Here is a 23,402-nt window from a genome sequence, read left to right as displayed (position 1 = left end):
TATATTTATTTAATGATGTCCTTGATTTTATACTTATATTGATTCATTTCTGTATTTATTTATTAATACATTTATTTAAGCATTTTTTTATTTATATTAAGCCAGCGTCGATGCGACTCGCTGTAAATGTCGACCGTTCGTCACGCGCGGAGCCCTTTGCACATTGCACAATGTCGTTTAATCCATTCTTAATATATAGGTATTGATTGGCTTTGAAACGCCAGCAACAGTCCGCCCTGTTTGTCCCGAATGGAGTTTTTGACCAGAACCCAAAGGCCTCTGATGGCAGTGAGAGTGACGAGCAGCTGAGGTGGAGCTTATGCAGATCAGATGGAGCTCTGCCACTCCTTTTTGGCATGAAATGACACTTGTCTAAATGGATGCCGCCTAACATCACAAACACACTTTACATTACAGTTTTCATTGCGTAAGCAAAGATCTCTCTACAATCCTCTCTTCATTGTTAGAACATTTGTGAACGGGCTCAGGTCTCTTTCAGGTTTATGGCCTCTTGTGTTTTCCACGCAGTTTATTGGTAGATAATCCCACACGGTGTCTCCGGTGAAAGCAGGCGGGTTATAACAGGCGACCTGAGCTCCATTAGAGACGTAATCAAAGTAATATTTCACGTCAAGAGGATTATGAAGTCCATTCCAGACTATTACTTACATATTTTGCAGAAGTGACGCCGCTGTAGTGTGTGTTGTGTCGTAAAGCAGACATGTAAACACACACGGCTTCTAATAACTCAAAGCAAGCTCAGCAACTCCTTTTAATTCAATTATAAAGCGAGTTAGTTCGATGGATTAACGACAATGCCAAAGTCCTTCAGAATGCACCAGGCGGGTAAATTAACGAAGCACACAGACAAAGAGATGTAATGTCTTTAGTCCATGAGATGAACTGTTTGCTGTAGCTTACTCCACTTTATGTATTACAGTCAAAATAAAGCATGCCAAAAATAAAATGAATTCAGAGAGAAGTGATGCTGTGGTATGTAATGCGTCAAAGGAAGCAACGTTGTCGGTGTAAGTATAGTATGTGGGAATTAATTTCATAAAGAAATCATAAAAGTGTGCAATAAAAAGGTTTATAGTAAAGTATATATAGAAACCTCAAATTATATGTTATGGTTATAAAAATAATATATATATATATGTATATATATATAACAAAAGTTATTGTATAGTAGTGTGTCGAAAAAAGTCAGTTTGGTATGGAATAAAAATAAATAAACAAAAAGTCCTCGTATAGTAAAAAAGTCATAATAAAAAGTATCGTACGTCGAAAAAAGTAAAATATGTACACTACCATTCAAAAGTTTGGGGTCACTTAGAAATGTCTTTATTTGTCAAAGAAAAGCACTGTTTTTTCAATAAAGATAACATTAATCAAAAATACACACTATACATTGTTAATGTGGTAAATGACTATTCTAGGTGGAAATGTCTGGTTACTAATGAAATATCTCCATAGGTGTATAGAGGCCCACTTCCATCAACTATCACTCCAGTGTTCTAATGGTACATTGTGTTTGCTAATCGCCTTAGAAGACTAATATCTGATTAGAAAACCCTTGTGCAATTATGTTAGCACAGCTGAAAACAGTTATGCTGGTGATATAAGCTATACAACTGGCCTTCCTTTGAGCTTGAAGTTTGAAGAACAAAATTAATACTTCAAATATTAATCATTATTTCTAACCTTGTAAATGTCTTGACTATATTTTCTATTCAATTTTCAATTCATTTGATAAATAAAAGTGAGTTTTCATGGAAGACACGAAATTGTCTGGATGACCCCAAACTTTTGAATGGTAGTGTATATATATATAAATATACATATCTATTATTTGTAATTATATATATAAATACATATACTGTATATATAAACATATTATATACAGGACTGTCTCAGAAAATTAGAATATTGTGATAAAGTTCTTTATTTTCTGTAATGCAATTAAAAAATTATTAAATATTAAAAGAATAAAAGGCTTGCAATATTTCAGTTGATTTGTAATGAATCCAGAATGCATGACATTTTTGTTTTTTTAATTGCATTACAGAAAATAAAGAACTTTATCACAATATTCTAATTTTCTGAGACAGTCCTGTATATATACTGTATACAAAGTTAAAACTGTAGTTCTCCCCTGAACCTACAGAGGGCGCTGGGGGGACAGGCTGTTGCTTTCTTAAAAATGCCTTTAATAGAAATAAGTTGAAGTGTGTGAGCTCCGCTGGAGGATATGATAACGTGCCTGTGCATGAAATCACAAAATCCCCCGTAAGGATAATGAACAGGTTCAATAAATAAGATACATTTAAAACCTTTTAGTTTGCGCCGTGTTGAATGAGGAAATGAGTCGCCAGAAAAAAGAGAGCGAGAGAGAGAGAGAGATGTCTATTCAAGGGTAATGAGCAGACTTCCTCCATCACTAAATCTTCCTTTTTCCTCATTATTTACTTCCCCTCCTGCCGGGAGGCCTCTCCCACCTGTGCGTGCGGAGCGCCGTTCGTCCCGCTGGAGAGGAGTGTGACGGAGGTGTGACGGAGGTGTGACGGAGGTGTGACGGAGGTGTGACGGAGGTGTGACGGAGGTGTGACGGAGGTGTGATCTACTTTTGATCTGTTAGGAACCAGACGGGGAAAAACCCAGGAACGTTCTCCAGACGGGTCACACCAAATGGCGTTTGAAAACGGATGGATGACAAAGATACTGATAGTAAATCGTTCCCACATTTTAAATTGTCGTCGTGTAGGCTGCTGGGGGACGTTGAGGATGCACTGAGCACCTCTCTCCTCTTCTCTCTCTCCTTATGGAGGAATGTTCATCTCGCCATCGCACATTACTAACTCTGCTTCACGTCTCAGAGGGTCCATCGGACCTGGCTGCATCTGATGCCTGCTGCCATGCATCATCATCATCATCATCATCATCATCATCATCATCATCAAAGCTCCGTCTCTAGGTGCCAAAGTCTCTGTCAAGACTTTATCTTCACGCATCGCCTGTTTCATAATAACTTTCAGCCAGGTGACTTTATTTGGCCCCGCCCCTTGTCCACGGCTAACTGCATCACAAGATATAATGGCCATATTCTGTTGGGGGGGGGGGATGTCAATATTTTCGGCAGCAGTTACAGCCGTTAGTGTTGTGCTTCCACCCTCAAAACCAGTCCGGCTACACGGGACGTGTGAACCGGTAAAAGTACGGCACGCTTCCGCTGCGCATGGCGTGCGGTATGGCGCCTCGCGCACATCGGCCCCTCCCCCAGACCCCTCATCCCAAAGCAGAGACTGCAGCAACTGCAACACAAGCAGAAGAGTTGCAGGAGAGCCACATCGTGGGAGCGTTGCCAGAGGCGTACGCAGAATGTATCTCTGGAATATGCAATATGTAATATTGAGTCTGGTTTCTGGAGACTGTTTCAAGGCACCCCGGAGCTCAGAGTTGTCGGCAAAGAAAGTTTCTAATACAATATGTATGTATACAAGTGTGTGTGTGTATCAGACTATATTAAAGATGCAATAATGTATATATACGCATTGGGTATGCGGTATGATATTAGAGGCGGATTTAGACGAGGATGAAGTAACACACACGTGTGTGAACGTCACAGAACAGAAGAAGGAATTTTTGATAAAGTGAGAAAAGCAGCGAGGTCCTGACACTGAACACGGAGCACATTAAATATTAAATATGATAACCACTCTGGTGGGCATGCGGAGCGGCGGGGAGACTTACTGAAAGCAGTCCCTCTGAGTGGACACGTTCTTCAGGTATTGCTTCAGAGCCTCGCAGAAGTCGCCAAGCTTCTTCTGGGAGACCACCATCTCCTGACGAATCAGCAGCAAGGACTGCAGAGAAGGAGAGAGGCGGGTGATGATGATCTGTGTACATGTCAGACACATAAAATACACACACATATACATATATATACTGTGTATGGGAGGTTCTACGGACGTTTACTCGACCTGGACCACAACCGTTCCCGCTCGTCTTCGTCTCCAGGAAAACCACGAAAAGATCAATTAAAACCTGCCTTTTAGAAACTAATTAAAAACTGAGAGTCTCCACAAATGAATCACGCATAACCTGCACTGTAAATATTGTGCCTTATGAGTTTCAGTCAGCATGAAAAAAAAAAAAAACATTCATAAAATTGACTCTAGACTCGAGAAATCTTAATGGCCGAGGACCGGACGAGGGTTAGTGGTCAAGGAGACAGGATTACGTTGAAATGTCATGAGGTTTTGGCTCATTTGGGTTAAATTCTTCTCCGTTCCCACCAAGCTGTGCGTTGTGCGTCGTGATATTTGGGTTGTGAAGACGGTAAACGTGACGGCCGCTATAATAGTGAGCTCTGTCCTCTCCGCCGCAGTCGTTGAGTCTCGGCTGTGATCCCAGCTTGAAGACGAAGACGAGCACCTGCAGCCACCGGGAGGGACGGCCGACAATCTTTTATTCATCGGCGTTGTAAGTGGTGTGCAGCCCCTCCCCCCCCCCCTCCCCTTCCCACAGCTGCATTTCTCTGTGGAAACAATCTGTTGTGATGGCCACGGCCCGGGGAGCCACTGGCCTACGATGATGTAACATCCCGTCTCCAGTGACCTTCGTGAGAGGAAGTGATGGGCAGATCTCACCTGTGTGAGAAGCGCAGTAGCTCCCCTTCCCGGCGTGACAGACGCTTCCGTGTGTGAAACGGTGTGTGTGTGTGTGTGTGTGAGTATGAATCCCAAGAAGAACGCAGCTGCGTTGGTTTCGATCCGACGAGATGAGATGTGTGTTTTTAAAAGCTTTTCGGTGTGCCATCGTTCCTGTGCACAGCTCAATACGGCACGATTAAAAATGAATCCGCGATGACCTCGATGACTCACTGAGGCTTCAGGAATGCACATTCATGTCTATCTATGTATCCTCGGACAGTCTCGTTCCGTTACAGACACATTTCTATAAATATAAGCAGAGACGAACTGCAGAGGGGTTAACAGCACGCCACAGATGGACCTCTACCGATGGAGACGTGCTCTCTGCCGTCGGTCAGAAGCCTCTCCGTTGCATTCTGCGGCGTCGTTAAGACGCGTAAACAACGAGCGCCGGTCGAAAATGAAGGCTGCTGATTGTTGATTGAAATGTGACCAGAACCAATCGGCATTCAGCGGGAGAAGACACCGGTCCAGTCATCAACCCTTGAGATTAAGATTAGCGGGACGTACGAATGGGTGTCATGTGCGTAACGCTGTGATAGGACGCAGTGTGGAAGTGTATCACGCCAAGGGCTGCAGATGCTAATTGAATAATATGGGGGGCAACAGTTGAGCCTGGTCGGATGTTGTATGTGTGTGTGTGTGGGGGGGGCGATGAAGTTATCACAGCCAGCAGACATCTAGACATGCAACATGAACAGATTGTTTTTGACGGAGCTGAGCGGTTTTATTGCTTTCTCCCTTCAACATTTGTTTGGTATTTATTTGTTCTGCCTTCGTCAACTTGACTTGGCTTGTCTTCCTCTCTTCTCACTTTATTGTTACCTCTACCCAACACTAATCCTGCTCCAATCACTCCATCCCAGGTTCCCTCTAGAATACTGTGGCCTCGGCTGCTGGCTGATTACCAACCAGCCAACAGCCGAGGCCAAATTGGAGACTCCACAGCTGCCACAAATACAAATGTGAATAAACCCTATGCGTCTGTATGGAACGCCCAACTGTGACCCCGCTGGTGACCTCGCTGGTGACCCCGCTGGTGACCCCGCTGGTGACCTCGCTGGTGACTCCGCTGGTGACCCCGCTGGTGACCCCGCTGGTGACCCCGGTTGGTGGATGTTTTCTCACCACTGTCTGGTTCCGTTTGAATCTTTTTACCCTCGTCCCCAAATATTCCCGAACAGTATTTAAAATGCGGGCAGTGACTGAGGGCTCGATTACACCGGACGCGACTCTCAAAAACGCGCCGCTAGCAAAACCGTTGATTCCCTTACGGTACGGCGCCTTACCGTATGAAAACCGCGTTTTTGTAGGGTTTTTCAGGCGCGCTTAAAAGTTTAAATATTCTCAAATTTAAGCGCGAGGCACGGAGACGCACCGCTGATCAATGTCACACTGGACCAAGGCAGCCAATGGGATCAAGCAGGAGGCCCAAGGCAGCCAATGGCGGGCTTTCCTTCCTGTTTTCCCGACGAGACGCTCATATGAGCGATATTTAATTCCGAAGAGGTTTATAATTCTAAATCGAAACACGACTCGCGCCGACTCCTGCTCCGCCGGAAGTGCAACTGAAAGCGCTCGCCATGGAGACACAATTCGCGTAATAGATGGTGGTATTCGCCGTACCCTTTCCTTATTTAAATGTTTATATCGTGAACCCAAAACCTCCTTTTCGCTCCTCGTGCCTCAACACAGCAAGAGCGCGACGTCTGCTTGAATCCATTTCGTAAATTAAGTTTTATCGCCCGTTTGCGCACGCCGGCGCTCCGCAGGCGTTTTACGCTGGCGCGTTTTTTGAAGCGGCTACGCTTCTAAAAGTGGCGTCCGGCGTGATCGGCCCCGAGCGTCGTCGCCATTATCGGGACAGATGTTACACATCAGATGGAGCAGCTGGAAATAGCTCGTTATGAAACATCCCGATGGGAACGCCCTCCGCGTTGAGCAGATAGGAGCTGCAGCTGTGCGTGCGGCGGGTTGCCGTGCTGTCAGCGGCACATCTGGGCCACTTGTGCCTTTGAGTGTCACTCGATGGTCTGTTGTCGTTGGCGCTCGCCGACTGTTTACCGGCTGCTTTCAGTGAGGCAAAAGAACGAAGAGCAACATTTATCTGCAAGAAGGGACAGCTGGGTGCTTGCCTGTACATGTTGCCTCTTTGTGTGTGTGTGTGTGGGGGGGGGGGGGGGATTTATGAGGCAACGATTGCATGGACGTGTTGGTGTGAAGAGGCCATAAAAGTGATTGTAACTGGCAGGTTTATGAACCTGCCGTCTGGACTGGCTTAAGACGTGAGCACACACACACACACACACACACACCCACACACACCCACACACACGTGCTACCAACTCAATTAGAAACACTACATTGCCCAGCAGCCCCTGCTAACCTAATCCCCACCACTCCATTAACCCACTCTCCGGCCTCTCTGACCCAATCAGCGCCGTCACATCGGCTCCCCTCGGCCACGGCGGCACCGCGGAGGTGAGAACAACTCTGAGGCTCCGCACTGCGCACACCTCTGTCAGCGGGAAGAGAGGAAACGGACCAGGAAGGAAACGAGCCATGAAGGAAATGGACCAGGAAGGAAACAAGCCATGAAGGAAACGGACCATAAGGAAACGGACCATGAAGGAAACGAGCCATGAAGGAAATGGGCTATGAAGGAAACGGGCAATGAAGGAAACGGGCCATAAGGAAATGGACCATGAAGGAAAAGGACCAGGAAGGAAACAAGCCATGAAGGAAACGGACCATAAGGAAACGGACCATGAAGGAAATGGGCTATGAAAGAAACAGACCATCAAGGAAACGGGCCATGAAGGAAACGGACTAGGAAGGAAACAAGCCATGAAGGAAACGGACCATAAGGAAACGGACCATGAAGGAAATGGACCAGGAAGGAAACAAGCCATGAAGGAAACGGACCAGAAGGAAACGGACCATGAAGGAAATGGACCAGGAAGGAAACGGGCCATGAAGGAAACGGACTAGGAAGGAAACGGACCAGGAAGGAAACGGGCCATGAAGGAAACGGAGCAGGAAGGAAACGGACCAGGAAGGAAACGAGCCATGAAGGAAATGGGCCATAAGGAAATGGACCATGAAGGAAATGGACCAGGAAGGAAACAAGCCATGAAGGAAACGGACCATAAGGAAACGGACCATGAAGGAAATGGGCTATGAAGGAAACGGACCATCAAGGAAACGGGCCATGAAGGAAACGGGCCATGAAGGAAACGGACTAGGAAGGAAACGGACCAGGAAGGAAACGGGCCATGAAGGAAACGGACCATAAGGAAACGGACCATGAAGGAAAGGGACCAGGAAGGAAACAAGCCATGAAGGAAACGGACCATAAGGAAACGGACCATGAAGGAAATGGACCAGGAAGGAAACAAGCCATGAAGGAAACGGACCATAAGGAAACGGACCATGAAGCAAATGGACCAGGAAGGAAACGGGCCATGAAGGAAACGGACTAGGAAGGAAACGGACCAGTAAGGAAACGGGCCATGAAGGAAACGGAGCAGGAAGGAAACGGGCCATGAAGGAAACGGACTAGGAAGGAAACGGACCAGGAAGGAAATGGGCCATGAAGGAAACGGAGCAGGAAGGAAATGGACCATAAGGAAACGGACCATGAAGGAAATGGGCTATGAAGGAAACGGACCATCAAGGAAACGGGCCATGAAGGAAACGGACTAGGAAGGAAACGGACCAGGAAGGAAACGGACCATGAAGGAAACCGACCGGGAAGGAAACGGACCATGAAGGAAACCGACCGGGAAGGAAACGGACCAGGAAGGAAATGGACCAGGAAGGAAACGGACCATGAAGGAAACCGACCGGGAAGGAAACGGACCATCAAGGAAACGGGCCATGAAGGAAACGGGCCATGAAGGAAACGGACTAGGAAGGAAACGGAGCAGGAAGGAAACGGGCCATGAAGGAAACGGGCCAGGTCAGCCTCCCGCTCTTCTTTCTTCACACAATGCGCGGCATCAGACTCCCGGGGAGCGGTTACCTTCATACCACCGGAACACAGCTCAATACAGCTTCTCCACGCTGTGTTCAAGGACCCTGGGACAGGAGGAGTCGTTTGGCTGCGGGGTGTCGTTTTAGGGACAAAGTCTCGTCTGACAGACGCGTTCAAGTCTTCACTTCTGCGGGAGGAAATCCCACGTTCTTCGCCCGTGGCGGATTGAAGGACGCCGTGTTTGAAGCTCCTCCCTGAGACCCCGCCAACAGGAGGACATGTCGGATGAGAGTGACACGTGCAGAGCGACGCCGTGGAACACGGTGAGTGGACGTTCCCCAAACGCACCACGAGTTCTGAAGGGAAGCTCGTGTCAGAGGTCTGCGGCTCACTTCCTGTTGTCGTCTGAGCTGCATCGAGCTCTCAGTGAACACGATGTCATGGACTCCGGCTGCGTGGTGTCAGCAAGAACACGTGTGTGTGTGTGTGTGTGTGTGTGTGTTTTATAGTATCTATTAATTCTACCCGTCCGTTGGGCTGTCCCCGAGTCATAAAGATTCACGGAGCCTTCTTCATACGCTCGTAAACACAACGTGTCTTCCTGTCTCCTGCTGGCGCTCGCTCAGGATCCGCCAACTCGGGTTTTATCTATTCAAAAACTGAAGAGTTGTTTCTGCAACGAGAGCCGAGTCCTTTTCAGTTATGACTTCATCACAAGAAGAGTATTAACCACTGAAAACCACTTCATCAGTTTGATTTCCGGCTGCTGTCTTTGCCGCTCCGCCCTCTTTCAGCCGCCGACCCAGCCGTGTGTGTGTGTGTGTGTGTGTGTGTATGTGTGTGTGTCCATTCAATTACACTGACGGCACTCCTGCTGAGTCGTGAAGTTCATGCCATGACCGGCAGTTTGTTCACACGCGTGATCTCACCGTGTTCCCTGCGTCACGTGACGGGCAATGACGTTACAGTCGGAGCTACTTCCTGTATCTCAATCTCACAGTTTCCATGTTCTTCACATATGATCTTGAGTTGGTGTCCTGCAGCCAATCAGGAGGAAGATCCTCTCTGCTCTTCATCTTCATCTCACATTAATGTCACCGAGACGTCGTTCGTCATGAAGACGAGAGACGTGAAAGAGATCTGAAAGTATCTATATGTACTGCATCCTCTCTCCACCTCTCCACCTCTCCACCTCTCTCTCTCCCCCTCTTCCCCTCTCTCTCACTCCCTCTCCCTCACTCTCTCCCTCGCTCTCTCTCCCTCTCTCTCTCTCTCTCTCCCTCGCTCTCTCTCCCTCGCTTTCTCTCTCTCTCTCTCCCGCCGCTCTCTCCCTCTCGCTCTCTCTCCCTCGCTCTCTCTCCCTCGCTCTCTCTCTCTCTCCGCTCTCTCCCTCTCGCTCTCTCTCCCTCGCTCTCCTCTCTCTCTCCTCCTCTCTCTCTCCCTCGCCTCTCTCCCTCTCTCTCCTCGCCTCTCTCTCCCGCTCTCTCTCTCTCTCTCCTCGCCTCTCTCCTCGCTCTCTCCCTCTCTCCTCCTCTCTCTCTCTCTCCCTCCCTCTCCCCTCTCTCTCTCTCCTCGCCTCTCTCTCCTCTCCTCTCCTCTCTCTCTCGCTCTCTCTCCCTCACTTTCTCTTTCTCCCTCGCTCTCTCTCTCCCTCACCCTCTCTCTCTCTCTCCCTCGCCCCCCCCTCTCTCTCGCTCTCTCTCTCTCTCTCACCCTCTCTCTCTCTCCCTCTCTCTCTCTCTCTCTCTCTCTCTCTCGTCACATACAGCACATCCATAAGTCGGTCTCTGCACTGACAACTGTGTAAAATATGCAGCGATCATCACCATCTATCGAGGACACATGCTGTCACATATGTGTTACCTGTGTGTGTGTGTGTGTGTGTGTGTGTGTGTTTAGCGTACTTCAGTGTGGACTGTCGTCCCGCTGGCTCTGGGAATGGGAGTAGCAGAGAGATCTGTGAATACGTTTTTGTCGAGCGGGACGGAGGGGGGTATCAGTCTTGCGTTACCATGGAAACTGGGAAATACCACATTCAGGTCTTCTTCTCACACCTCTTCTCATTATCAACCCCTCGTCTCCAAACACACACACACACACACACACACACACACTCCCTCTTTCCATCTTTTCCCGAGGCCTCCGTCACTCGACTCTTGTTTTTGACGTCTCAAGACTCCGCAGCTCCTTCTTTTTCTTCGCCTCCCACAGTCCCTCTTTCCTTCTTCTTTTTTCCCTTACACATCTCCTCTCTCCTCCTCCTCCTCCATCTCCATCTCTTTTCCCACTGTTACTCTTTCCCTCCTTCTTGCTCTTTGCACAAGGAATCCCTCATTTATTCAAACAGAAGAAGAAGAAATAACCCCCTCATTAATTCGGCGGACATTTGCATATTTCTCCTTGGGCTGCAGTAGCTGTGTGACGACAGTATTATTATATAATAATAAATACCGTACGATGGAGGTCCAGTGGTCGTCTTCACGTTTTTTTCTCTTCATTTATTTGATTATAAAAATGACTATTAACGAGCAAGTTAGCTCAACATCTTAAATATGTATAAGAAGAAAGCCCGAGTGTGCTTTCAGATGACTGTGATTGGCTGTGAGATTGTGAGACAATGGAGCAGTCGTCATATACGTGGTGAGTTTATACTTTGCAATGTCTCATCGTTATGAAATCCTCTTTGACTGGAAGAGCGGTGAGATATCCAAAAGAACACGAAGGTCCCGTTGTCTGGCGCCAACCAACCGGATATTTAAAGCTCTTTTTTTTTTGGTGTCACAATCAAATTAGTTCCTCAAAATCCAGATGTGAGCTCTGCTTTGGTCTCCACCAGCTCTTTAGACTTTTTTTTAGACTTTTACAATTTTTTAAATTGTCATTCTACATATTTTGACATAGATAGATGACATGTGTTCTCTGCATCTGACCCATCCTGAGTGATTAAGGAGCAGTGGGCTGCTGTGAAGCGCCCGGGGGTTCAGTGTCTTGCTCAAGGACACTTCGGCACGCAACTAACGGGGATTGAACCGACGACCTTGCGGTTGCAGACGACCGCTCTCCCCACTGAGCTACAGCCAACCCGCAATTTAGCCGCTAACTGCTCTCAGCTACGTCCGCAAAGTGATCCGTCTGCAGCGGGCTCCTCGTCAGAGAAGCTGCAGTAGCTGAGGCCGAACGGGTGTGAATCTAAAGGAGAACGTCCGTCACCGTCAGCTCTCAGATTATAAGATCTCAGATTATAAACCAAAAACCAGAAACAAAATCAACAACCAAACACATTGAGCGTTACTCGAAACCTCCAATCGCGGCCGCTGACGGAGCCCGGCTGCGGTTGCGGTGCGCGGCCCCCCCCCGGATGCCACCGGCGGTATTAAAATGGCGTTTCTGAGGCCGCTGACGGAGGCATACCTGGGCACAACTTGCCCCGGCGAAACGGCTTCAATGAACGCTTTGAGGCTCGGTGGCGTGCGGCCGCGGCGGGGACGGCGGCTCATCTCTCCGCTGCTATTTATAGAGTCATTACGGAGGTGAATTCTGCACAAATCCGTTGCATCGGGAAAAAAAAGTAAATTGTACGGCGATACTTAAACGTGCACCCCGCATATTCACGTGGCAATTATTTTTGTCTCTGTATTCGCAGTGAATTTTGCAGAGGTGCCGTCGAGTTGCAAACTTCAGGAAGAAGACGGGAGTGAATCGGCGGCTGTCGTGAGAACGCAGGAATAACCGCCGACAAATTCTCTCCTTCATTTTTTTTTTCACGCCGCCAACTTCGCTCAATCTCATTATCCGTCTCCGCCCGACGAACACATTATCTGTAATGCTGCATGTCTGTTCCTTTCTCTCTCTCTCACACACACACACACACACACACACGCACACACTTCTCTCTTGAGCTCTGATGAGTTTACGCCTTCCCTTTAGGTTCGGCCGCTGTGATGTGATGTGATTTTTAATAAGGAAGGTGTTTCCTGAGCCCGGTGCTGGTTCCTGTGGAGTGAGAGAGTCTTCTGGGAGAGGGACTAAAGAAAAAGTCATGAACGCTTGATCCCAATAAGCAGAAAAATGACCTGAGCGTGAAACTGAAGTTTGACGACGTCTCCCTGAGGTCTTAACGTGAGATTTTATTTATTTATTTATCAAGGAATACTCTCTCTTAAAAATGAGAAATTGGATTCACATGCAATAAAATGCAGTCATGGTCAACTTAGCACCGTGAGGAGGTGCAGCCTTGTTAGGTCATGTGACCAGGAGGTGCTGATTGGTGATTGGTGATTGATCCGTGGTGTTTCAGAGCTTATCTGCATGTCTGCATTGAGTGTGTGGAGCTCATCCCCACCTCCATTCACTCTCTGCCTCTGGATGATAAATCTCTCTCTCTCTCTCTCTCGCCCACAGCACCCTAGCTATATGACGTTGTGATGCACCTCCACTCAGCCGTGAAATAAAGCTGCCGAGACTCAACAGACCATTGAAGGCGCAACAGAAGCAGCTGCCACCGTCCTGTGCTCCTGTTGGTGCGTGTCACGGCTTTTCCCTCCTCCTCTTGTTCCTCCTCCTGCTTCTCCTCTTCCTCTTCCTCATTTCCTCCTCCTCCTCTTCCTTCTCTTTCCGTCCTCCTCCTCCTCATCTTTCCTCCTCCCCCTCCTCCTCCTCATCTTTCCTGCCACCGTCCTGTGTTCCTGTTGGTGCGTGTCACGGCTTTTCCCTCCTCCTCTTGTTCCTCCTCCTGCTTCTCCTCTTCCTCTTCCTCATTTCCTCCTCCTCCTCTTCCTTCTCTTTCCGTCCTCCTCCTCCTCATCTTTCCTCCTCCCCCTCCTCCTCCTCATCTTTTCTGCCACCGTTCTGTGTTCCTGTTGGTGCCGTGTCACGGCTTTTCCCTCCTCCTCTTGTTCCTCCTCCTCCTCTTCCTCCTCATCTTTCCTCCTCCCCCTCCTCCTCCTCATCTTTCCTGCCACCGTCCTGTGTTCCTGTTGGTGCGTGTCACGGCTTTCCCCTCCTCCTCTTGTTCCTCTTCCTCCATGCTTCTCCTCTTCCTCATTTCCCACTCCTCCTCTTCCTCCTCCTTCTCTTTTCATCTTCCTACTCCTCCTCTTTCCTCCTCCTTCTCCTCTTCTTCCTTCTCTCCTCCTGCTCCACCTCCTCTTGTTTCCTCCTCCCCCTCCTCCTCCTCCTCCTCCTCCTCCTCTTTTGCCTTGTCCTCTTGTTTGTATGCTTTTATTCCCTCTGGCCTTCGGTTGCATTCACCAAAGTCTTCTAAATTCCTTCTTGTTAGTTGTTGGGGAGCCGCCTGTTCCTCCGTCATTAATATGGATCGGAACAGAAAGGTTATTGTTGCAGAGCAAAAAGAAGAACACAATTAAAATGGCTTCACTTGGAAAACATAAATGAAGGACCGAGAACTTTCTTTCTGTACAGTTTGGTAAGTGCTGCCACACCAATGATGTGGATTAAAGAGAGAGGGGAGGCAATAAAGGCAGAGAGGCCCACACACACACACAGAGATACATCAAGCAAGCTGTCAGTTTTGCAGGCGATAGCGGGCTAAATGAGTTGCAGCAGAAACAGAGGGGAAGGATGTCGGGGGGGGGGGGGGGGGGGGTGGGGGGCAAGAGAGAGAAAGAAAGAGAGAGGGGTGGTATGGGACAGAGGGTTGTGGTTGATTAATGCACATGGGAACGGTTATTGAATTCACAGAGAACATTTCCAGGGCGACGAACCTTTTATGTTTCTATATTTCACTCATTATAAATCTCATGTCAGAAAAAACTACGAAAAAACAAACATTTGCCAGGGATTAATGATATAATTTAGTGTTTTAGTGACTATTTTAGGCAAAGCATAAGTGTTGGGAGTGTTCTCAAAATAAGCTGCCATGATCATGTTATAAGTCTTTAACTGCAGTGTTCTTTTCATATTTTTTTTGACACCAATGTGGCTCAGAGGCACAGAGAAATAAACTAGATCTGCCTTTGGATTCAAAGAAGATACTCCGTGCAATGATTCACTAAAATAGCTGCACTAGTCCCAGCAGTCTGCCGGATCATGGCTATGCTGAGTTTTAGTGGGGATAGGCATTACTGTCAATATTTAAAAGAATAAAAATACACAACCGATTGAGAAGTGATTCCTTAATTGAAATCAGATGTTTGAGTGTCACAGTGCACATGACAGAGAGGTTGACAGATTAGCGGCATTTATGTCTATATTTATGACTTGGTACATGAATTATTGAGAATGAAAAGGCATCCGCGAGACAGGGCACTCGAGATATTGAGGGGAACGGTGCTCGGTCGTAAATTCAACAGGATTTACCACCTGCATTCTGTCCCGCCGTTCAAGCCAAAATCCAAAGTGAAAGGAGGCGGGAATGGAAGAAAGATGGTGAACTATCCCGATACCTCTGGGAGGGGGGGGGGGGGAGGATACAATACAACAGCTTTGTTTATCGGGAATGTCGTTAAAAAGTGCCACATCGCTGCAGGGTTTCTAATAATAAAAGTTGTACAGGGTTATATACAAGGTGCTATGTATACGAGGTGATATATATATATATATATATATATATATATGAGTTGCTATGTATACAAGGTGGTACGTATATGAGGTGCTATGTATACACAATGCTATGTATATGAGGTGCTATGTATACAAGGTGCTATGTATAGGAGGTGTTATGTATATGAGGTGCTATGTATACAAGGTGCTATGTACAGGGTGTCTACAGGAATAAACCAGTGACATTTAAGACTTTTAAAGACTTTTTAAGACCACGTCTAAATAAAATTTAAGACCTAATTTACGATGGAAATATACATTAATCTAAATTAATTAATTCAAAGTAAACACACTGATGTCTGTTCAAAATTAACAGTATGGTGTAATGCAAAAGGATAACACAAATGTCATTGCTGTTGTAAATTAAATTTATTAATACATTTTCAGAACATTTAAGTCCCATGAACAAATGTCTATAAAATTAAGTAAATATATTTTAAAAATACATGCAACATAGTTCCTTTTGAACAAAAAAAATCTATTAAATAACATAAATAACATTTCCAGCTGCTTTTAAAATGCAAATTCATTTACATAATAGAATGTATGTGTGTGTGTGTGTGAGTTCTCATGTCTCTATGTGATGGATGTTTGTGCACAGGTTCACGTCTACTCCTGAGCTTTTGTGAATATACTAGGAAAACAATCCTTTTCAAACTGTATTAATATAAAAACTTCCAGTTGACATTTGGTCCATTCTCCTGGAAAAAAGAAAGAAAAAAGGCAGACATTAGCCATACAACAGTCACCACATCTCTTCATGACACCACCACTTCAGATTAATGTCAGACTGGATAAGTATGAATGAATACTATTTTTACAAATTAAGCAACGTGAGCCATCCCTTGAGCCTAGTGAACACTATTTAGAGTCTAAATAGTAAACACCACTCTACTTACTACCATTCTAAAACTATTTTTAATTAGTCTAATTAATGTGTAGTGCGCCTATGCATAGCTGTTATTAACTTGACACATGAGTAAAGCTGAACTATATGATACACATACTCATATACAAGAGGATAGTTAATACATATATATTTATGTTAGACTTACTTTGAGATGCTGAAGTAGGTCCTGGGCGGTGTCATGGCCCATGAGCTCCACAGGATCCTGACGGGACCTGGTCATTTCACCAATAGCGCACATGAAGTCAAGCTGTCTGCTGTCTGGTTCAGAGTCTCGTGGTGGTCTGGTCCAGAGTCTCGTGGAACAGAATGAAGAACGTACCGCAGCGTTGGTCTTCGGTGATGAGCTCTTTGTTGCACGGCGCTGGATTTCCTCCGGTGACCTCCAGCGTTGTAGTTCACGTCGTTGCGAGCGGCGGAGCAGGAGCTAGTGGCGGAGCAGGAGCTAGCCCCGCGGGCTGCTGGCGGCCTTCGCTAGTCTCTGTGCTTCTTGCTCAGCACGTGAGATTCCACCGCTGGAAAGTCTCGCGACACATAACGCAGCTTCAGAAGCATTTCACCGACCGGAACCAGAAACACTCGTTCTTTTCAAGCCGTTGTTGAACTTGCATCCTGCCATGTTTTCTAAAGTAGCCGATGCTTCACGTTGTAGGGATTGATAGGACCAAATACGCGGGGCTCCTTTAAGAGAAGGGGCGTGGCCCCGGTGACACCAGAGACACCGCAGAGCGACCGGAGCAAAATACGGACCTGGCGGAACAGATTGCCTCTTATTCGCAGTGACATGACACTCAAAAAATTTAAGACCAATCCAATCTGAATTTAAGACAATTTAAGACTTTTTAAGACTTTTTAAGGACCCGCGGACACCCTGTATGTATACGAGGTGCTATGGATACGAGGTGCTATGGATACGAGGTGCTATGTATACGAGGTGCTATGTATACGAGGTGCTATGTATATGAGGTGCTATGTATACAAGGTGCTATGTATACGAGGTGCTATGTATACGAGGTGCTATGTATATGAGGTGCTATGTATACGAGGTGCTATGTATACGAGGTGCTATGTATATGAGATGCTCTGTATACAAGGTGCTATGTATACGAGGTGCTATGTATATGAGGTGCTATGTATATGAGGTGCTATGTATACGAGATGCTCTGTATACGAGGTGCTATGTATACGAGGTGCTTTGTATACGAGGTGCTATGTATACGAGGTGCTATGTATATGAGGTGCTATGTATACGAGGTGCTATGTATATGAGGTGCTATGTATACAAGGTGCTATGTATACGAGGTGCTATGTATATGAGGTGCTATGTATACGAGGTGCTATGTATACAAGGTGCTATGTATACGAGGTGCTATGTATACGAGGTGCTATGTATACGAGGTGCTATGTATATGAGGTGCTATGTATACGAGGTGCTATGTATATGAGGTGCTATGTATACAAGGTGCTATGTATACGAGGTGCTATGAATATGAGGTGCTATGTATACGAGGTGCTATGTATACGAGGTGCTTTGTATACGAGGTGCTATGTATACGAGGTGCTATGTATACGAGGTGCTATGTATACAAGGTGCTATGTATATGAGGTGCTATGTATACGAGGTGCTATGTATATGAGGTGCTATGTATACAAGGTGCTATGTATACGAGATGCTCTGTATACAAGGTGCTATGTATACGAGGTGCTATGTATACGAGATGCTCTGTATACAAGGTGCTATGTATACGAGGTGCTATGTATACGAGGTGCTATGTATACGATATGCTATGTATACGAGGTGCTATGTATGAGTGCTATGTATACGAGGTGCTATGTATACGAGGTGCTATGTATACGTGGTGCTATGTATACGAGGTGCTATGTATACGAGGTGCTATGTATACGAGGTGCTATGTATACGAGGTGCTATGTATATGAGGTGCTATGTATACGAGGTGCTATGTATACGAGGTGCTATGTATACGAGGTGCTATGTATACGAGGTGCTATGTATATGAGGTGCTATGTATACAAGGTGCTATGTATACGAGGTGCTATGTATACGAGGTGCTATGTATACGAGGTGCTATGTATACGAGATGCTCTGTATACAAGGTGCTATGTATACGAGGTGCTATGTATACGAGGTGCTATGTATACGATATGCTATGTATACGAGGTGCTATGTATACGAGGTGCTATGTATACGTGGTGCTATGTATACGAGGTGCTATGTATACGTGGTGCTATGTATACAAGGTGCTATGTATACAAGGTGCTATGTATACGATATGCTATGTATAACCGGTGTTATGTATACAAGGTGCTATGTATACAAGGTGCTATGTATACACGGTGCTATGTATAGAAGGTGCTATGTGTTGTGCACCGACAGATATGCTAGAGAGGTTCATGTCATTTATGTTCGCTTTCTCTCATTCCAGGCTTCCTGATTGTTTTCACCTGTCATCACACCTGTCTCCTATGCTCATCAGTGTCAGCCCCGCCCCTGATTGGTCCCACCTGTGTCTTGTTACCATGTGCTTAAATTCCCCTGTCTCCCAGTGTTCCTTGTCAGTTCGTCTGGTCTTTTGCCATGATCAGGTCGGGTTATGTTGTGCTCTTGAAAAGTTTTTGATCCCTCACTACGTGAGCGCTTTCATTTGTTCACTGCAGAACCGAAGAATAAAGTACTTACAAATACTTTATCTCTGTCTCCCGGGTCGTGCAATTGGGTCCTACTTCCTAAGTGTCTGAGTTCGTAACAGAGCAGAACTGACCACATTATGGACCCAGCCGACCCAAGAACGCTTCACGCCGCTCTGTCGGTACAGGGCGTGACGATTTTTCATCACGAGGAAAGACTGGACAAAGTCAGCCGGGAAATACAAGAGCTGAGAGGACGCCAGGCCGGGGTTCAGGAAGAATTATCTACACAGATGCAACAACTGGTTGCCCAAATGAATAATTTTTTCACTCATCAACAGACTGCTCCTCCGGTGACGTCATCCACAGCTGAGAATTTGCCTGTCAATACTCCAGCTGACGACCCAGGTCAGGCTGTTTCCTCCCCGTTACGGCTGGCTCTTCCGGAGAGATTTTCCGGAGACTCGAATTGCAGAGCCTTTCTGGTACAGTGTGATCTGCATTTTCAACACAACCCAGCAGCCTTTTTATCTGAGCATGGTAAAGTGGCGTTTATTGTGTCTCATTTAACGGGAAGAGCTGCAGCCTGGGCTACTGCAGAATGGTCTAGAGACACCGAACTATGTTACTCATTGGCCGATTTCATAGAGACTATGAGGCGCATTTTGACCACTCATCGCCTGCTACGGAGGCCAGCAGAAGACTGTTTCAAATACGTCAGCTCAACCGTCAGGTGGTTGATTATGCCATCGAGTTTCGTACAGCAGCAGCGGACAGCGGATGGAATGTTCCGCTCTTCGTGACGCCTTCATGACAGGACTTTCGAACCGATAAAGGACCAGCTGGCTCCACTGGAGACACCCGGGATCTGGAATCCCTCATCGCTGTGGCCATCCGGATCGATAACCGTCTTCGAAAGAGAGAGGGCGTCGACGCAACCGAGATGTTATTCCCAGCTTCCAGAATTCGCCTCGGAGGGTCGCGCCGCCAGCGGAGGATTTCCAGCTCATGTTACCGGACCATCAGAGGACTACACTTCCGAATGACTCCGGTGAACCCATGCAGCTTGGAAGAACCAGGCTTTCTCTGGAGGAGAGGCAGCGCCGTCTACGGGAGGGTTGCTGTTTCTACTGCGGCCAGCCGGGTCATCAACTCGCTTCATGCCCGGGAAAAGATCGTGCTCACCAGTCAAAAGGAGGGCGCTGGTGAGCAAGTTTCCGCAGACTTCCCTCCTCGACCTGTTACTCAGGTAGACATTTGTATTAACAATCAGACCATTGACCAGGGTGTGTTAATAGACTCAGGGGCTGACGAAAGCCTTATAGACTGGGGCCTAGTCAAACAGCTAAAAATAAAAACTGTCCCGCTATCTCATCCTGTTAGTGCCAGTGCCTTAGACGGCCGCTTGTTGTTCACAGTTACCCATTGCACTGAGCCCATACGGATTACTATAAATAAGGACCATACCGAGAGCATGCAATTTCATATTTTGAGTCGACTCAGCACCCGATTATTTTGGGGTTTCCTTGGCTGAAGATCCACAATCCTCACATAGACTGGCCTTCAGGAAAGTTAAGGAATGGGGAGAGGATTGTAAGGGCAGGTGTAAACTTTCGCAACCTGTTAATGCACCAACAGACTCTAGTAGGATCATTATAGATCACCCTGACTATCCTGATCTACACAAGGTACCTTCCTGTTACCATGATTTAAAAGAAGCGTTTAACAAGTCTAAAGCCTTGTCGCTACCTCCTCACCGAGATTTTGACTGTCCCATTGATCTCTTGCAGGAGCCCCCATTCCCAAGGGGAGACTTTACTCGATTTCGAGACCTGAGAGAACAGCAATGGATGAATACATCTCCTCTTCACTCAAATCAGGGATTATCCGTCCTTCATCGTCTCCAGCCGGAGCGGGATTCTTTATAGTGGGAAAGAAAGACGGGTCTCTGAGACCTTGCATAGACTACAGTCCACTAAATGACATTACGGTGAAGAACCGCTATCCTCTGCCACTCATGTCATCTGCTTTTGAACTGCTTCAACGGCCAAGATATTCACCAAGTTGGATTTAAGAAATGCATATCACTTGGTTAGAATAAAACAAGGGATGAGTGGAAGACTGGATTCAACACTCAGAATGGTCACTATGAGTACTTGGTAATGCCTTTTGGACTGTGCAATGCACGGCTGTTTTCAAGCTTTTGTGAATGAGGTTTTGCGGAATTCTTGAATATTTCAGTGTTTGTGTATCTGGATGACATACTGATTTTCTCCCCAGACGCTAAATCTCATGTTAACCATGTCCGCCAAGTTTTGCAGAAACTACTGGATAATCAGCTATATGTCAAGGCAGAGAAGTGCGAGTTCCACACAGAAGAGGTGTCTTTCTTAGGATACATAGTCTCACCTAATCATATCCAAATGGATCCTGCGAAAGTCAGTGCAGTATCCCAGTGGCCCACACCAGACTCCAGGAAAAGGTTCAGCAGTTCCTAGGATTTGCTAACTTCTATAGGAAGTTTATTAGGAATTTCAGTTCTGTTGCTGCTCCTCTGCATGTTCTGACTTCTCCTAAGGTTCCCTTCAAGTGGACCCCCCAGGCGGATCTTGCTTTCAAACTTCTCAGAGATAGATTCACATCAGCTCCCATACTCACCATTCCAGATCCCCAGCGCCAGTTTATGGTCGAGGTGGATGCTTCCAATGAGGGAATTGGAGGAGTACTGTCTCAACGTTCTGCAGAAGACAACAAGATGCATCCATGTGCTTACCTGTCGCGGAAGTTGACAACGGCAGAGCGGAATTATGACGTGGGAAACAAGGAATTGTTAGCTGTAAAAGCTGCCCTCGAGGAATGGAGACACTGGCTAGAGGGTGCAGAGCAACCGTATGTTAGTCTGGACAGATCACAAGAATCTAGAATATATAAGAAAGGCTAAGCGTCTCAACTCCCGTCAGGCCAGGTGGACACTTTTCTTTAGTAGATTCAACTTCACACTCTCTTTTCGTCCCCGGTCTCAGAATCAAAACCCGATGCTTTGTCTCGTCTTTACGATCCCGAACCACTTGCGGTAGAGCCCAAGACCATCCTTCCACTTAACCGGGTGATCGGAGCCTTTTCCTGGCAAGTGGAGTCAGACGTTAAAGAGGCAAATGTCATGAATCCAGCGCCTAGCGAGTGTCCCAACAATCTGCTGTTTGTTCCGGAGGCTCTTCACCCAAGGTCATCCACTGGGCTCACTCATCTGTGCTTTCGTGCCATCCGGGAGTAGCAAGAACAATGTTCAGGATTCAACAACGTTTCTGGTGGCCATCCATGAAGAAAAATGTGGCCGAGTATGTAGCGGCTTGTCCGGTGTGTGCATGTAATAAGACCTCATCTCAAGTTAAGATGGGCTTGCTCCAGCCGCTGCCGATTCCCCATCGTCCTTGGTCACACATTTCGATGGATTTTGTGACAGGATTTCCCTCATCCAGAGGCAAGACTACGGTTCTAACAGTGGTTGATCGATTTTCAAAGATGGCTCACTTCATCCCATTGACCAAGCTTCCCTCTGCCAAAGTCACCGCAGAGGTCATGATGAATCAAGTATTCAGGATCCATGGATTCCCTAATGACATTGTTTCCGACAGGGGTCCACAATTCATTTCCGCCTTCTGGAAAGAGTTTTGTCGACTCATAGGTGCCACCGTCAGCCTGTCATCAGGATATCACCCTCAGTCAAATGGACAGTCGGAGCGTCTGAACCAAGAACTAGAGACTACGCTACGTTGTCTCGTCTCCCGGAACCAGACCACCTGGAGTGACCACCTCACATGGGTCGAGGTTGCCCACAATACCCTTCCCACGGCGGCCACAGGTCTCTCTCCATTCCATTGTGTCAATGGTTTCCAGCCTCCACTTTTCCCTAACAACGAGGAAGAGGTGATGGTTCCATCGGCACATGCCATGATCAGACGTTGTCGCAGAGTTTGGGCTGGTGCTCGCCAGTCTCTTCTCCGAAGTTCAGCTCGGATGAAGGCTGTTGCGGACGTTCATCGCAGGGTCGCTCCCTCCTACAGTCCAGGCCAAAAGGTTTGGCTCTCTACCAAAGACTTACCACTCCATGTCGCCTCAAAGAAACTGGCTCCGAGATTTGTGGGTCCGTTTCCAGTATCCAGAGTCATCAACCCGGCGTCGGTACGCTTGCAACTCCCCAGGACCTTGAGAGTGCACCCAACGTTTCACGTTAGTAAAATCAAGCCGGTGTGTGAGAGCACACTTGTTCCCGCCTCCAAGCCCCCTCCACCGCCCCAGTTCTTTGAAGGGGGTGACGTTTACAAGGTCCGTAAGCTACTGGAGGTCCGTAATAGGGAGGGCAAGCAATTCCTGGTAGACTGGAAGGGTTACGGTCCTGAGGCTAGAAGCTGGATAGCTGCTTCATTTATCGTAGACAAGACTCTTATCCACGACTTTTACAATCAGCCTGGGCCATCAGGAGTTGGCCCTAGAGTGGGGGGTACTGTTGTGCACCGACAGATATGCTAGAGAGGTTCATGTCATTTATGTTCGCTTTCTCTCATTCCAGGCTTCCTGATTGTTTTCACCTGTCATCACA

The 23,402-nt window shown here is 47.0% G+C and overlaps 1 protein-coding gene and 1 long non-coding RNA gene across 2 annotated transcripts in view; one reads left to right on the top strand and one right to left on the bottom strand.

Annotated features, from left to right (window-relative positions):
• Nucleotides 1-23,402, bottom strand: part of necab2 (N-terminal EF-hand calcium binding protein 2) — a 122,028-nt gene that overhangs the window by 5,584 nt on the left and 93,042 nt on the right. Inside the window, exon 10 of the mRNA XM_056416976.1 lies at nt 3,751-3,863. Coding sequence (XP_056272951.1) covers nt 3,751-3,863 — 113 coding nt within the window. The remainder of the gene's footprint in view (nt 1-3,750; nt 3,864-23,402) is intronic.
• Nucleotides 12,341-18,841, top strand: LOC130195448 (uncharacterized). Its single transcript, XR_008832064.1, has 3 exons — nt 12,341-12,807; nt 13,090-13,208; nt 18,601-18,841. It is a non-coding gene; the product is annotated as an uncharacterized LOC130195448 (long non-coding RNA).

The sequence above is a fragment of the Pseudoliparis swirei genome, chromosome 6, assembly GCF_029220125.1.
Source record: "Pseudoliparis swirei isolate HS2019 ecotype Mariana Trench chromosome 6, NWPU_hadal_v1, whole genome shotgun sequence".
In the NCBI taxonomy this organism is placed as follows: Eukaryota; Metazoa; Chordata; class Actinopteri; order Perciformes; family Liparidae; genus Pseudoliparis; species Pseudoliparis swirei.
This window is presented reverse-complemented; position numbering and strand designations above follow the sequence as displayed.